Below are 13781 nucleotides of genomic sequence, written 5' to 3'. Positions count from 1 at the left end.
GCTGCACAGGGCACCCGGAAGGTGAAGCAAAAGCTTAGAGGGTTGAGAAACTGTTACAGGAGAATCCAGCACCCACCTCAGGCCTCCCACCCACCCATCTGATCAGTGATTCAGGCCATGTTGGGAGGTCAAGGGAACTGAAATCAGGGAGAGAATGACACCCCCTTGTTTGTGGCCCCGGGGTGCTCACCCCCCTTCCTGGGCCACAGTTACTACTCTGTAAAATGCCCAGAGTTTAAATTGCATAAACTTTAAGAACTCTTCGTCCCTAAACATTCCTGGCTTCTCTGCTGGATAGGAATAGAAATGGAACCCCAATCGCTCACCCTGCCCCCCACCAAAACCAAGTGAACAGCCCAAGCAAATAAAAATTCCTAGGAGAGGGCTCCACCACATCCGAGCGAGGTGTCTCCAAGCTGGGGAGAGGGGAAATGCAATGAGGTGGGGCACCCAGACCTGTCCATCTGACCCTACCTCTGGTTCCATTCAGGGATGGCCCCAGGAGGGAGGTCACCATGGTTTACAAGGGTGCTAGGAGCTCTGCCATGGCTAGGCCCAGGGACTCATCCATACGGCACGATTCACAGAGAAGTTTCTGCGTTAGGTGAACCACACTCTAAGGACATGCTTGTATATTCTGTCCTTTCTGAGAGCTGCCTCCCTCCCTAACCTCCACCCGGCCCCCAACAGGATCTGCAGCCTGAGGGACCACCCAGCCCAGCCAGGGCAACTGCTTCCTTAGGGTGTGGCATCCCCCCAATGAGAGAGGTGTCCACACCTCCTGGTGGGTCCTTGGGACCAGGCTGGCCACACTCGGGCTTGCCCTAGCCCAGCCCCAGCCAGCCTGACCGGAGGCCCAGAGCAGAACCACGACACTGCCTGAAGGCAAGAAAAACCCAAATCCATGCTTCATCTCAAAAGTCAGCTTTTTATTATTGGGGACCAGGACCCTGGTAGGGGGAGGTTGGTGAGCTAAAGCATCATTGCTCTCTTTCCAGGAAATGTTGCGAGCTGCAGTGAAAGCTCTAGATGTTGCATTTTTTTTTTCAACTCAAGCATGTGTTTTTCAAAAATAATCATCCGTTTCCCCCCCCCCCAACCCCCACTAATTTTAGCATCAGACCAAAGCCAAGCTACTGTCCTCTGTTTCTGTTGGGAGAAAAGACTATATTTATTCGAGATGCAGAAGTGTGTCTCTGCAAACCTCCGATTGCTTCAGGAAAACAAATCTGCTTTAGACTATACAGAAACCATGATAACAAAATTTATTTCATGCTAGAGTCTCTTTGCATAACATTGGGCATGCAGGTTTTTACTCGGAAGTGCGAAATTGCATACAATGCCAGGTTGTGCCTTAATAAAGGAGGAGGAGGGTCGCTCCCCTGTGGTCCTGATCTTTCGATACTCTACATCCTGGTTTTAAAGTAACGCTTCGCAAATCCGTAGGGTGTTGATTATTTACTATGAACAATTTGTCTTGGAAGGCGGTGACAAAGGATCTACACACCGAATAGATGACAGAATCAACCTAGACTAGCCGCTGTCAGGGGTCTTGGGGAGACATCCGCTGGGTCACAAGCATGCCAAACAGAGAGGGAAGAAAGCGGCAGCACGTGTCTCCACGCTTCTACTTGGAGCGAAGTTCTCAGTTTCCGCGAGAGATGAACTATGAAGGTGAGGTCAATATGACCGATGGCTGACCGATTGCCCTTTTTGGAATGGTTAACTCTCGACCTCGTGTACAAAAAAGGGAAGCGGTCCATTCCCTGCCCCTGCCCCTCCTCCTCCCACCCCGCCCCCAGAAGTGTACCAACGGCCGTTACAGTTTGGCTCCAACAATGTGTGTAAAAGTAAAGCACTTTGAAAGAAAAATATAGAACTTTTGCTTTTTCTTTCCGTTATTGTTGTTGTTTAGGGTAATCATACAGTTGCAGGAGTTTCGGAGGGTGTTGTTTGCTGGGTTTTCTGTTTAACTTCATGCAAGTCATGCTAAGGAACCCCTCCACTCCCCCCACCCACCCCCAAATAAAAGAAAAAATTTTAAAAAATAAAAAGAAAGAAAAGAAAATTCTCTACGGTCGGTTACCATTTGGCCGTAGGAAAAGCTACGTCCGTCCTAGTACAATGCCTGGGCCACTCGGACTCGTCCGGCAAACCTGCATGGCGTGAATTTACTCTGTCCGAGGGTGAGGAGGGGCTGCAGGTCCACCCAGATGCTTAATAGCCACCAGTGTCCTCGGCCAAGCCGCCTGGTCAAGTCACTCTCACAGCCTCTGTCGGCATATACTTAGCAATGACAGGGCTTTCTTTGCAAAGATCTGTATGTAAAGAATACAATTAACACTTGAGCTTCTCTTCTTGGCTTTCCCATCCCGCTTGGTACTTAGTTCTTAAGGAAGGAGGAGGAAAGACAGAACAGCCGCATGCAGAGGCAGGCAGATTCTTCTCCAGCTGGCTTGGTTTTCCCATGCAGTGAGCCAGCCTAGCACGCCTCTTTCTCTCCCTCCTGGGGAAACAGGTCGAGTCCCTAACTTTGTTTCCTACTCTGCACATGCGCTCAAACACCTGTGTGGCTTATGGCTCGGAATTATCCTGAGAAAAGCAAGTCCTCGGTGGCTGGCATGATTTCTTGCGAATGGGGGCCAGATGGATAGGGGGGAAGGCACATCACCCTTGGTGCCTCCCAAAGACACTGGCCCCCACGCCTCTGTGGAACTGGGGAATGGGTATCATTAGCGGACAGTGATTGCTGCTGGGTTCCCTGGCTGCTACAGGGAGATGGAGTATCTTCTGTCCCATGCTCCCTGGACTTCTGGAAGCACAGTAAAGAGACCTTCCTGTCTGCTCTTTTAGGTCACACTGATTGATCCAGCATTCAAGATGAAGGAGACAGGGAGCCCATGAGGCCTTACTGGGCAGGGCACAGCCACTGGGGTGGCTGCCTGCTTTCCCCCTCACTCCCCATGGCTGCCCCTGCTCCTTGGCATTCTAGAGCCTCCACCTGGGAAAAAGCCAGTTGCAAAGAGGAGCATTAGGCCCATCTGTGGCAGGTACCAAGGATGGGGCCTGCCCCAAGGCTGGCAGCCCTCCGCCATGCAGCATCATGCGGGGAGTGGTATGCGGCACGGGGGTCCAAGGGACCTCTGGGCAAGGCAAAGTAGCAGGGACCAGCCAAGATCAGGTGGGCACATCCAGTGGGACAGTTGGCATCAGCTTAGAAGGACCTCCCTACTTCTCCATGTAGGCTGCCTCTCCTCTTCTGTGTTTGCCTTGCATTTAAAATTTTCTGTTTTCTCCTTATGTATGGCTTAACCACTTCAAGTACTTGAGCAGTTGTGAATGGGCACAGACTATACCAACTGTTGCTCTCAAAAAAGAAGCCCACTACCCATCTGGCCCAGCCCTGCTCACGCAGTTCAGCATGCAAACCCCGTGGGTGGGCGAGGCTCTCCCGGACATGCATGAGCTGCCCAGCCAGTCTGCAGCACAGAGGATGGCTTCCTCCACCTCCCAGGCTTGGGCCAAGGCCTGGAGCCTTGAACTGGGGTGCTCTGAGCCCCTACCCCAAGCCTTTCCCTAGCCTATACTCAAGCACTAACAGAACTCTTTCTCTCCAGTCGGGTCAGCCCATGGGTCTGGCTACAGAAGACCCTGAGAAGAGAAGCCACCACTGATGTTGGCCTTCACCTCCCACATAGGGGCTTTTCACCACACCCAGGGCTGTGGCACTGGAGGGTGGAAGGGCCTCAGAGAGTCCTGCTTAATTACCTTCTCTTAGTAGGCTTGCTCTCTGCCACTAGCAATATTCTGACTGGCACACCCTCACCTCTGCAAGGACACTTGCTTCACCCCCAAGCCCAGAAGCCCCCACCCACTGGCCTGTGGATTCTCTTTAATGTCTGCCTCTTCCAGAACAGGGACCTTGGATGGCTGAGCCCATGGGGACTGGGCTGGTCCAGGCTGACCCCCCTGCCCTCCTCAACCAGGAGAGAGGAGAGATCTGGGCCTGACTCGCCCTCCTCTGGAGCAGCCTGGAGGAGCTGACTCTCCTCTGGCCCCAGGGTCATGGCCTACACTCAGCCAGCCCATTTCCAAGCCCCTTCCCACCCCTTTGCCCACTACCAACCCACAGCTGTCTGGGCCTCAGGTTCTTTCTGCCAGCCTGACATCCCATCTGGGCGAAAGGGACCCAGACCTCCAGGGGCGGACCCTGGAGGACAGCTCCACTCTTTGCCCTCCCCTCAGTGTGCCTGCCTGTCCCTCAGCACCCCCCCGCCCCCCCACCCGTCTGCGGGAGCACGAGGCGGGCCCCGGCCAATGCAGAGCGGTCCGGCCTCCTCTACATACCCTTTCTCATTCCTCCACCGGGTGGGCACGGTGGGCACGCGTACTCCCCGGTTGATAAGAGGAAGCAGGGTCCGTATCTCTCGCGGGTGCCCGAGCGCGTAAAGGGCAGGCCCTCATCGGGAGTGAGAGCCTGGTCTATGTGGGGGCAGTCTTCGTTCGCCAGCGCGGCCTTCGCCACCTCCCCATTCAGTTTGGAATCTTCAAACATATAAGCAGAAGCTATTGAGACACTGAAAACTGTTTAGTGGAGGGGGGGGAGGGACAGGCCAGAGGTGGGACATTGGCGAAGGGCAGCCTGTCCCTCCAGACGGAAATGTGGACGGGCTGTGGAGGGAGGCACGAGGCTGGGGATCCTCGGCTGATCCAGTCAGCCTGCGGTCTGCCCACGTGGCTGGGAGGCAGGAGCTCCTGGGTTTGCTCAAAGTTTGCAAAAAGATGAGGTTGGTGATGGGCCCAGCAGGCGCAGTGCTGGGGGCTGGGCCCAGGGCTCAAGGCGGGGCTGATGAGACAGGATGGTGTGGATGCAGTCATGGGGAGAGGGCCAAACACAGAGCTCAGGGCAAAGACAGACAGACACGCAGAAACACTCAAGTCCAGAGAGGCGGCCTTTGGCACCTCTAGTGCTGAGCAGAGCCTGGCTTCCCCCATCCACATCCAGGCGGGCACTCAGTCTTCACTAGCTCCACTCTGACCCAGTCTGGTCACTCAGCCTGGCCGGGCCCCACACAGGCCCCATCTGGTCAGCTCAGCTCCATCCTCCATTTAGATCCCATCTGGATCACTCAATTCACTCTGTCCTCCATACACACCCTATCTGAGGGCTCAGCCTGCCTCCCCACTCCATCCCACCCCCACCTTGTAGACCCAACGTGGTCACTCTGTATGCTTCATTCTCCATACAGACTGGCCCTGGTCATGCAGTCTACTCTGCCTCCCATGCAGACCCCATTCGACCACTCAGTCTGCTCGGATCCTCGTACGGATCAAGCCAGCATCTCCCAAACGCTCTGCCTCCAGTGGGCCTGGTCAGCTTGTACAGGCACACAGGGAAGTGTGTATGAGACTGTGACAGCAGGACATGGATTTGGGAGGGGTCTCCCATTCCTCTGTCCTTTCTTGTCAGTGTCCTCAGCAAAGCAGAGCAAATGGATGTGTAGAAGACATTAGCAGCTGATGGACTCTGGTGGGGAAAAGATGAGCCTTGGCCTCTGTGACAGCCTGAGAAAGAACATGGGAGGAGGTTTAGGGGTGCACTGGGCGAAGGGCAAAGCGCGGTCAGGGCAAGGAGCTCTCCCTCTGCCAACTCCAGGGGCAGAAACATGGAAACCTCCGGGGCTGGCAGAGGAAGCTCAGCCTGGCCTCTGCCCCTGTCCCCTTTCCTGTGGGGGACTGAGCCTGCCCCAGGCTCTCTGCCCTCCAAGTAGAATCTTCCTGGCCAGGGTGGAGCCAGCTCAGTCCCCAGGGTGGGCACCATGTCTTCCTCCAATACTTCATCTACAGTGAGAGCCTCAAGGGTAAGCCCTTTTGTGGGAGAAGAAAACCAACATGGGTGAGACCACATGAGGGGAGGCTCTCCTAAAGACTGAGGAGAAAAACAGCTGGATACAAATTCCGCCCAGACTCGACACTTCCATGACCCTGTTCACATCATGTAACTACACGCAGAAGTGATCCTTCCCCACGTGCACATGCGTGGCATGCACGTGGGCGGGATCACCACCCGTGTACACATCATGTCACTACAAAGAGGCAGTCAGTCAAAAGAGAAATGGACCAATCAGGTTTATTCATAAAACAAATCCAAAAAAAAAAAACCCATTATAATTTTGGAACTTAAAAAAAAAAATCTCTTGTACAAGATGGCAAAGCATTTCACGTACAGTGCGTTTCTTGACAAATCCCATGGGCTTCACTCCCCGATTTACTCTGAACCAGAAAGGCCAGTTACCAAGGTAACTCTGACACCAGGACCTCTCTGGGGCATGGGGGGCGCGTCTGCAGGCACATGTGCGTGAGCTCACAGATGTGCCCAGGCCTGCCTCCCACTCTGGCCAGCCCCTCCCCTCCTTACCAAGGGTCTCTGGGCTGAGGGAGTGGACAGGTGGAGAGAGAGGAGGGGAAGACAGGGAGGAGGCAGTGGATGAGGGGTAGCAGTTGGGGCCCACAGTACCCCACACTAATTATTCTCAAGGGGAAAGCAATGTGTCCTCCCAGGCAGCGTCTCCATCTGGGAAGGGGACCAAGGACTTGCTGTTTTTCTGTCTGACCATCCTCTGTAGGAGGAAGTCCTTGTCCAGACAATGAGTCAAAGGAGGGTGCCCACTCTCTGCCTCTGTGGATGGTGCAGCCTGATTCTCAACTCTGGCTCTATGGGTGCTGGGCCACCACACACTCTTCATGTCCACAAGCCCCCATACCCCTGGGGTTCCCAGCTCCCATAGCCTTTAAGGGGCTCAAGGTTGGGACTGGGGTTCCCAGCTCCCATAGCCTTTAAGGGGCTCAAGGTTTTCCCAGGAGGAGCAGGGGGTAAGGAGTAGCCATCAGGGATCCTTGGGGTGGGATGTGAGCTGGGAAACCTTCTCTTCCTGGGGGAGGGGGTGCTCCAGGACACCCCTGGTGTCTGCTGCTTCTCTCAACTTTGACCTTTGAGGAGGGGGCTGTGACTGTGTACGGGCATCTAGGTCTTGCTCTGGGAATGAGCCCAGCCTCCCTGGGCTGTTGATTTGGCTGAGGTCTGGGGGTGCTCTCAGAGCCTGGGGTATTCTCCCTCCCCAGCTCCAGAGAGGTGGCTGGAAGAGAAACAGAGGAGGGTCAATTGTGCAAACCTGGGGAGCCCGTGGGAAGGGCCAGAGGCATGCGCTCACCCAAGACTCCCCCCTCTACGCCCCACTCCCTGCCATCTTTAAGATGAAATGACAACGTGGAGCCCAGGGTCCCAGGCCTCCACTAGACCGGCGGGCTTGCAATGGTGAAATGGCAGCATGGGCAGCGTCTTATGGAGATGGTTTCTGGACTTTGAAATGGGCTGAGATGAGCGTCCGCAAGACGGTCATTTTTTTTAAAACTTTGGAGCAAGGAGAACCAGCGTGGCCTGGCCCTCGGCGCGCAGGGCTGGCTTTTCTGCCCTGACCTCCAGGCTTGGCCGATTGTACTTACTGTTTGCACCAGCAGCGGGCGCCAGGGGGCGCACGCAGGGCTGGGGTGGGGTGGGGGGTGGCTGGGCATTTCCTTGGGTGTAGCCCCAGAGGGTTCTGCCCAGCTGGGGCTCAGGGAAAAACGTCCTGGGCTAAATGGGGACAGGCTGTGAGATACGATAAGATACAATCATGAGAACTGCACAAGTCATGCAACAAAACCAGGAGAGAAAGAGAGAGACGTGATTAGTGGAGAGAGAGAGAGATGTGAACAACATGGAAAAGAACACCCATCCACGCCTGGCCCTCAGAGTCCATTCATTTCTCAGCTACATTCCCTTATCCCCACTCAGGACTCCACTAAGGGACAGAGCTGCCTACCCTGCAGCCAGATCCATGCAGAAACTTCCCCACACACAGGGGGCTTCACAGCCCACTGAAAGAGGTGAGGGCCCAGTTTCTGACTGGTCACTACGACCGTTAATGCCCTCCCCTTCCCTCCCCATTGGCTAGCACACCCCCCTCAGCACCCACTGCAGCCTAGCAGAGAAAAGGAACCGGGGCACTTTGGACTAAGCTGCTCAGGAGAGAACCTACCACAACCGCCGCCACCAAAGATAATCCAAAGGCTGCAGTGGGCACCTCCAGTGGCCCCAGGCAGGGGGCTTCTCTGGGAGCTCACAGATGCCCTAAGTGCCCACAGGTAGGAAGGGATCATGACTGCCATCCCCCCACCCCGCCTTGGTGGGCCCCCTGCTCAGCTACAGTGGGGTCATGCAACCCAGGATGCAGTACCACAAAGGACCAACCCACATCACAGGAGTAGAGATGGACGAGACATACGAGAATGGACATGGCAGGACAGAGGGAGCCCTGAGTTGTCCAGGGCAGGTGGATCTGGCCCCCTGACTGCAGATGGGGGAGGGAGCCCCTTCTTGGGAGAGAAGCCTTTTCCTGCTCTCCCATGGGACCCTACAACCAGTTGAGAATTGAACCCTTGGCCACCCCTTGGTACAACACCACCCCAGGACAAGACCCCAAACACTGAAGCCAAGCCAGCCATGGCACAGAGAGGAGAGGAGACCAGATCATCCCTGCGACAGACACAGACCAGGGGCTTCAGGAGAGGCCAAGAGGTGCAGGTGAGGGAAGGAGCTATGAAGACTGATACAGGGGAGGTAGTAGGGAGGAGCGGGTCGTCTGCCTTGGAGACCCAGGTTTTAAAAGTGGAATCAGGTTTCAGGAAGGTCACTTGCCTGACCGTGGGGCAGGAGGACTTGGAACGGTACTGGGGGGGGGGGGGGGCCTGTATCTCGCCTCCCACAGTTTCTGCAGGGCCTGGTCTCCACTCACCACTTGCCTTCCTCACCTCTGGCCTCCTCACTCACTCACAAACTCATCCCAACACTGTGCCCATCTAGGTACACAGCTGCAAACAGAAAAGGAGGCAGATGGGAAGGGACTCAAGGGTGCAGCTGTGGGAGAGGAGACATCCCCTAAGGATGGCATGCCCTCTTGGTGGGAGATAAGCTGGGTCTCACACACCAGCCTCTGGAGGGGGAGTGTTTGGGTACACGGGGGGTCTTGGAGCTGAGGTGGATAGGCCAGGCACCAGGACAGCCCCATCAACCTCAGCTTCCTTCCTCCCTGGGATCACCTGCCCCTCAGCCACCCCAGCTGTAGGAAATAATTACTTGGGACAGGAGTGAGCACAGAGCATTATGCGGGGTTGGAGAAAGGCAGGAAGATCCAGGCATGGGGCCCCAGCGGGCAAGCTTGCAGACCTCAAGATACCTTCTCAGTCACAGAGACTGACCAAGTCAGAGCTCTCTGGGTCCCTGAGACCTGGGTCCAGGGCAAGGTGGCTCTTAGGAGCAGGGCTTCCAAGGATGGAGAAGTGCTATGAGGTCCGGGGCGGCTCCAACAGGTATGCAGGGCTTGGCAGGTTAGCTGCAGCATGGGAAGAGGACCTGTGTCCCTAGGACTAGATGGTGTACATGTCTGAACACACATGTCTACATTTGTGAGTGTGTGCACATGTGTGAATGTGTATGTGTGTGTGTTTGTCTTCAGCACATGGAGAGTACTGTCATTGGCTGGGAGTGCAGAGGGATCTGTACATGACTGCAGTGGACCGGGGACCCTGGGTGAACTGGACAAGGGCGCTGATGCTTGTCCACATCGATGATGAAAGATACAGTGTTGGGGAGCTGGATCAGAAGGGCCAGTTTGTGCCATGGGTGTCACTCAGGAAGCGCTCTTTCCATTGCAGCCCAGAATGGAACCGGGACTAGTCACTTCAGATCTTCTCCCAGAGCCCCAGGAATTTTTCTTGCCATGATACCAACTCCTAGGGTCAAAATGTTTAGCTCATCCAAAGCAGGGAGGAGGGGCTGGGCTTGACTGTCACTGAGCAGGAGCCATACCTTAGCTGGGGTGCCCTGCCCCACCTCAGACCCTCTGTTCCAGCCTCTGACCCAGCCCACAACATTAGTTACTCTCATCTCAGGTGCCTCAGGAAGCCCAGGAAGGGCAGGAGGGTGGGGGACAGAGAGAAGGGGCTGGAAAACCCCCATGGGCAGAGAAGTGGGCGTTGGGTGTCTGCTCTGGCCGGTGTAACTGTGGGAATGAAGCCAGAGCAGGATCAGGATGACGTGGTGGGTAAGACAGCACGTTGGCAGGGAAGAAAGAATGAGCCAGCCACTGGGGAAGGCCACCCAGACCCCAGGGGCCCTTCCTCTCCTGGAGCTGAGCTAGCCTGTGGCCTCCCCGCACAGATCTGGGCCTGGGACTTCCTTCATAGGCTAAATATCCAGTCCTTCACTGCTGCTTCCCACTCACCCAGCACTCCTTCTTGGCTTGCTGCTGCTATTCTTCTCTGGGTCATGCATTCCTTAGAAATCCCTGTGTCCAAAGAATAAGTAGATGGTATTCCATGGGTAGAGGTAGACTATGGGCTTTATATCTTCGGACCAGAGCCCCGCGATCAACTTTATGTGCTATGTGCAGGTTCTCATAAAACTGAGATAGTCCCATAACGAACCACTAGCCATGGAATATTAGAATATATCCCACAATGACTAGTATTGTTTCATGGCCCCCAATGAATTCAAGGGAAAGTGGCTGTACACTGGTTGGGGTGTCTTGTATTGCTGCTGCAGTCCCTACCGTGGCCAATGGGGAGAACCCTCGGTGGGAGGTTGTTGCTGGTCTGTAAGCGCTTTCGTGTAAGCTGCCCGGGTGGTGGCCCCCTTCGGTCCTTTGCTCACCAGCCGCTTCCATCAGAAGGCCACCGGAAACTCCCACTTGACCATCAACCCAAACAGACAACGTGAAAGCTATAGTCATTCCAACGGGCTCCTAAAGATAAACGCTAAACTCTAGAATGGTGGTAGAAGATGAGTTGGTTCGGCATGCTACGGGGTAAGTAAGCTTGTTATGGAGAGCTAGAGGCGTCTCCTAAATAGGATCTGGAACTAGGCAGCAGGAATCAGAGCAGGAATTCTACTCAGCTATGGGGACAGGCTCTGTAGGGGGTGAAGACTCCTTGCTTCTGCCTTTGCTGAGACCCCACCCTGCCCGGATCCCACGCACCATTTCTGCCGTCCACGCAGCCCAGAGGGAGCTGCGCAAAGACCAAATCGAAAGCTCTCTGACGTTGCCAAATCACACCCGCCCCTGCCCTGCCCCACATCACTAGGTCAGCAGCCTGAGACCGGGACCCACGCTCAGCGCCTGCCGCCCTGAGCAGCAGCCCCCAGGGCTCCTGCTAAGATCGTCCTCAGCCACCTCGCGGGCAGTGCTGTCTTGGTAGAACATCACGAGACCAAGTGCATCAACCTCCTTACCCAGGGCCACCAGTGAGGTTCCTCTAGCAGGCTCGCGCCTTCTGAAGGTGGCTGCTCGGCATCTCCTTGGGCTCCCAGGCGCCACATCTCGAGACTGAGTGTGGGGTCCTGGGTCACCCACGGAACTAAGGAAGCAGTCTGACTGAATCTGGAATCATCGCTACAGGGGGCGGAGGTGAAAGGTCAGATCGACATGCCTCTAAGAGGTTTCCTACCTGCTCTGTTAATTTCTAAAATCTCTTCCTGGGCCAGCGGGCATGTGTCACTCTGAGTACTGTGATGTGGAGAGTTTACGACAGATTTACAATAATTGGGAGATCCCAGCTGCGGTGGCCGCGGAATATGCTTCTTTTTTTTCTTTGGTAGTTTCTGCTTAGCCATGGCTAAGGAGTAATACATCCCGAAATTGTTCACGATGACGGGCACGGGCATGGCGATGGTCAGCACGCCCGCCAGCGCGCACAGCGCCCCCACCAGCATGCCGGACCACGTCTGCGGGTACATGTCTCCGTAGCCCAGCGTCGTCATGGTGACCACGGCCCACCAGAAGCCAATGGGGATGTTCTTAAAGTGCGTGTGCTCGCTGGCGCTGGGGTCGTTGGGCTGGGCCCCTATCCTCTCGGCGTAATAGATCATGGTGGCGAAGATGAGGACGCCCAGGGCCAGGAAGATGATGAGCAGCAGGAACTCGTTGGTGCTGGCGCGCAGCGTGTGGCCCAGGACCCGCAGGCCCACGAAGTGGCGGGTCAGCTTGAAGATGCGCAGGATGCGCACGAAGCGGACGACGCGCAGGAAGCCCAGGACGTCCTTGGCGGCCTTGGAGGACAGGCCGCTGAGGCCCACCTCCAGGTAGAAGGGCAGGATGGCCACGAAGTCAATGATGTTGAGCGAGTTCTTGATGAACTCGACCTTGTTGGGGCAGAAGACGACGCGCATGAGGAACTCGAAGGTGAACCAGACCACGCAGACGCCCTCGATGTAGGTGAGGAAGGCCTCCGTCTCCGCCTCCCGGTAGTGACGCACCTGCGTGCCGTTGCGCACGTTCTCGATCTCCGTCTTGTTGACGATGGGGTTGAAGCGCTCGTGGGTCTCCAGGCAGAAGGTGGTGATGGAGACCAGGATGAAGAAGAGGGAGGCAAAGGCCACGTACTGCGGGGGAGAAACAGAGAGTGTCAGAGGGAGAAGCTGGGGCGCCTTGGTGCTGGATCCGGTTTCCGCGGGCCTGGCCGGGGGAAGACGCCCGCAGGACGTCCCCTCCGACGCGAGCCACGCTGACCATGCCACGGGTCCCTCCTCAGGGCGCAGGGTGAGGAGGCCCAGGGAGCTAAGGGCTGGTGACAGGGACGGCTCGGTTTTCACTAACCCATTTCCTTCTCCTCCTGGCTGTATCTCCCGGCCCCACTTGCGGCTAGGTGGGGCCATGTGTCTGGGTTCACGCCAGCTGAATGTGGACAGAAGGAGTGACACAACTTCCAGGCCCGTAAGACACTCCCCCCTCCATCGTACATGGACTCCTTTGTCCCCCCCCCCCCCCCGCATTGCCACCCAGCGCGAAGGACCCAGCAGAGAACTCTGAAGCCCTGAGGGACAACAGAACCACCAGAGGGAGGGAAACCTCAAGTCTGAAGGGAGGAACAGCCACAAAATACCTTCACTAAACTATTACACTCCTATTGTGTTAAGCCACGGTGATTTCGCAGGTGAAGTGCTGGGGCCTTAGTCTACCCTGCCTGATAAAAGTGACCTGGCCTGTTGACCAGGGGGCAGCTATGGTGGACTGATGCCTTCCATATTCCTCCTACTCCAGTCTATTCTCTCTCGTTTGCATGGCTCTGTACCTCACCCGTATGGTCTCTTTCGGGTTCTATCCTACCCAGGGCGTGGGAGATGTATATTTGCTCCAGGGCCCCAGATGACCTATTTAGCCCCTCTCTATCCTCTTAAGAACTTCCACCACCAACCTGGAAGTGAGTTCCCCATTCTGGGAGGTATTTAAATAGAAGTTACATGATTGCTTGTCAGAGATATTGTGTTGAGGGCTCAGGCATAGGGAGGAGACTTAGACAGGGGTCCTCAGAGGCACCATAAACCACTGGATCTGACTCTATCCTTGAGAAGCTTGCCAGCCCCAGGGTAAGTACAGAAGAAACTTCTGGTGGGCTGCGGCTTTCGTAACATACTTGGGTACCTTTTCTTCTCGGACTCCACCAGTGAGAAGGAGAGGACCAGGATAACCTGGCCTGTCCAAAGCCACCTGTTCTGGTCCCGTACTCTCTGGAGAAAGGTTCAGAGGATCCATGGATTTGGTTTGCTGGCCCTTTCTAATGACCCCGGGTCTCTCTAGCCACCAGCAGATATGGGTACCAGAGGAGGTAGATTCAAGCAGGTGTTCGAGTTTCAACCCCTCTTTCTCAGACAGAATTCTGGGAGAGGTCACTTCTCTCTCTAGTCT

At 55.7% G+C, this 13781-nt stretch overlaps 2 protein-coding genes across 5 annotated transcripts in view; one reads left to right on the top strand and one right to left on the bottom strand.

The window, feature by feature from the left end:
* Window positions 1-1551, top strand: part of SERGEF (secretion regulating guanine nucleotide exchange factor) — a 328021-nt gene extending 326470 nt beyond the window's left edge. Inside the window, exon 12 of the mRNA XM_077114155.1 lies at window positions 1485-1551. Coding sequence (XP_076970270.1) covers window positions 1485-1491 — 7 coding nt within the window. The 3' untranslated portion in view covers window positions 1492-1551. The remainder of the gene's footprint in view (window positions 1-1484) is intronic.
* The window catches only part of KCNC1 (potassium voltage-gated channel subfamily C member 1), a 49434-nt gene that overhangs the window by 4521 nt on the left and 31132 nt on the right, over window positions 1-13781 (bottom strand). For 2 of the 4 annotated variants that reach the window (XM_077114148.1, XM_077114150.1), the window contains exon 2: window positions 11545-12478. In XM_077114148.1, the coding sequence (XP_076970263.1) occupies window positions 11545-12478 (934 nt within the window). Of the gene's footprint in view, window positions 1-942; window positions 2319-4347; window positions 4546-6123; window positions 7137-11544; window positions 12479-13781 lie in introns of those variants that run through there. The other 2 variants (XM_077114147.1, XM_077114146.1) reach the window with 2 other exon arrangements.

Source organism: Tamandua tetradactyla, chromosome 8, assembly GCF_023851605.1.
Source record: "Tamandua tetradactyla isolate mTamTet1 chromosome 8, mTamTet1.pri, whole genome shotgun sequence".
Taxonomy (NCBI): Eukaryota; Metazoa; Chordata; class Mammalia; order Pilosa; family Myrmecophagidae; genus Tamandua; species Tamandua tetradactyla.
This window is presented reverse-complemented; position numbering and strand designations above follow the sequence as displayed.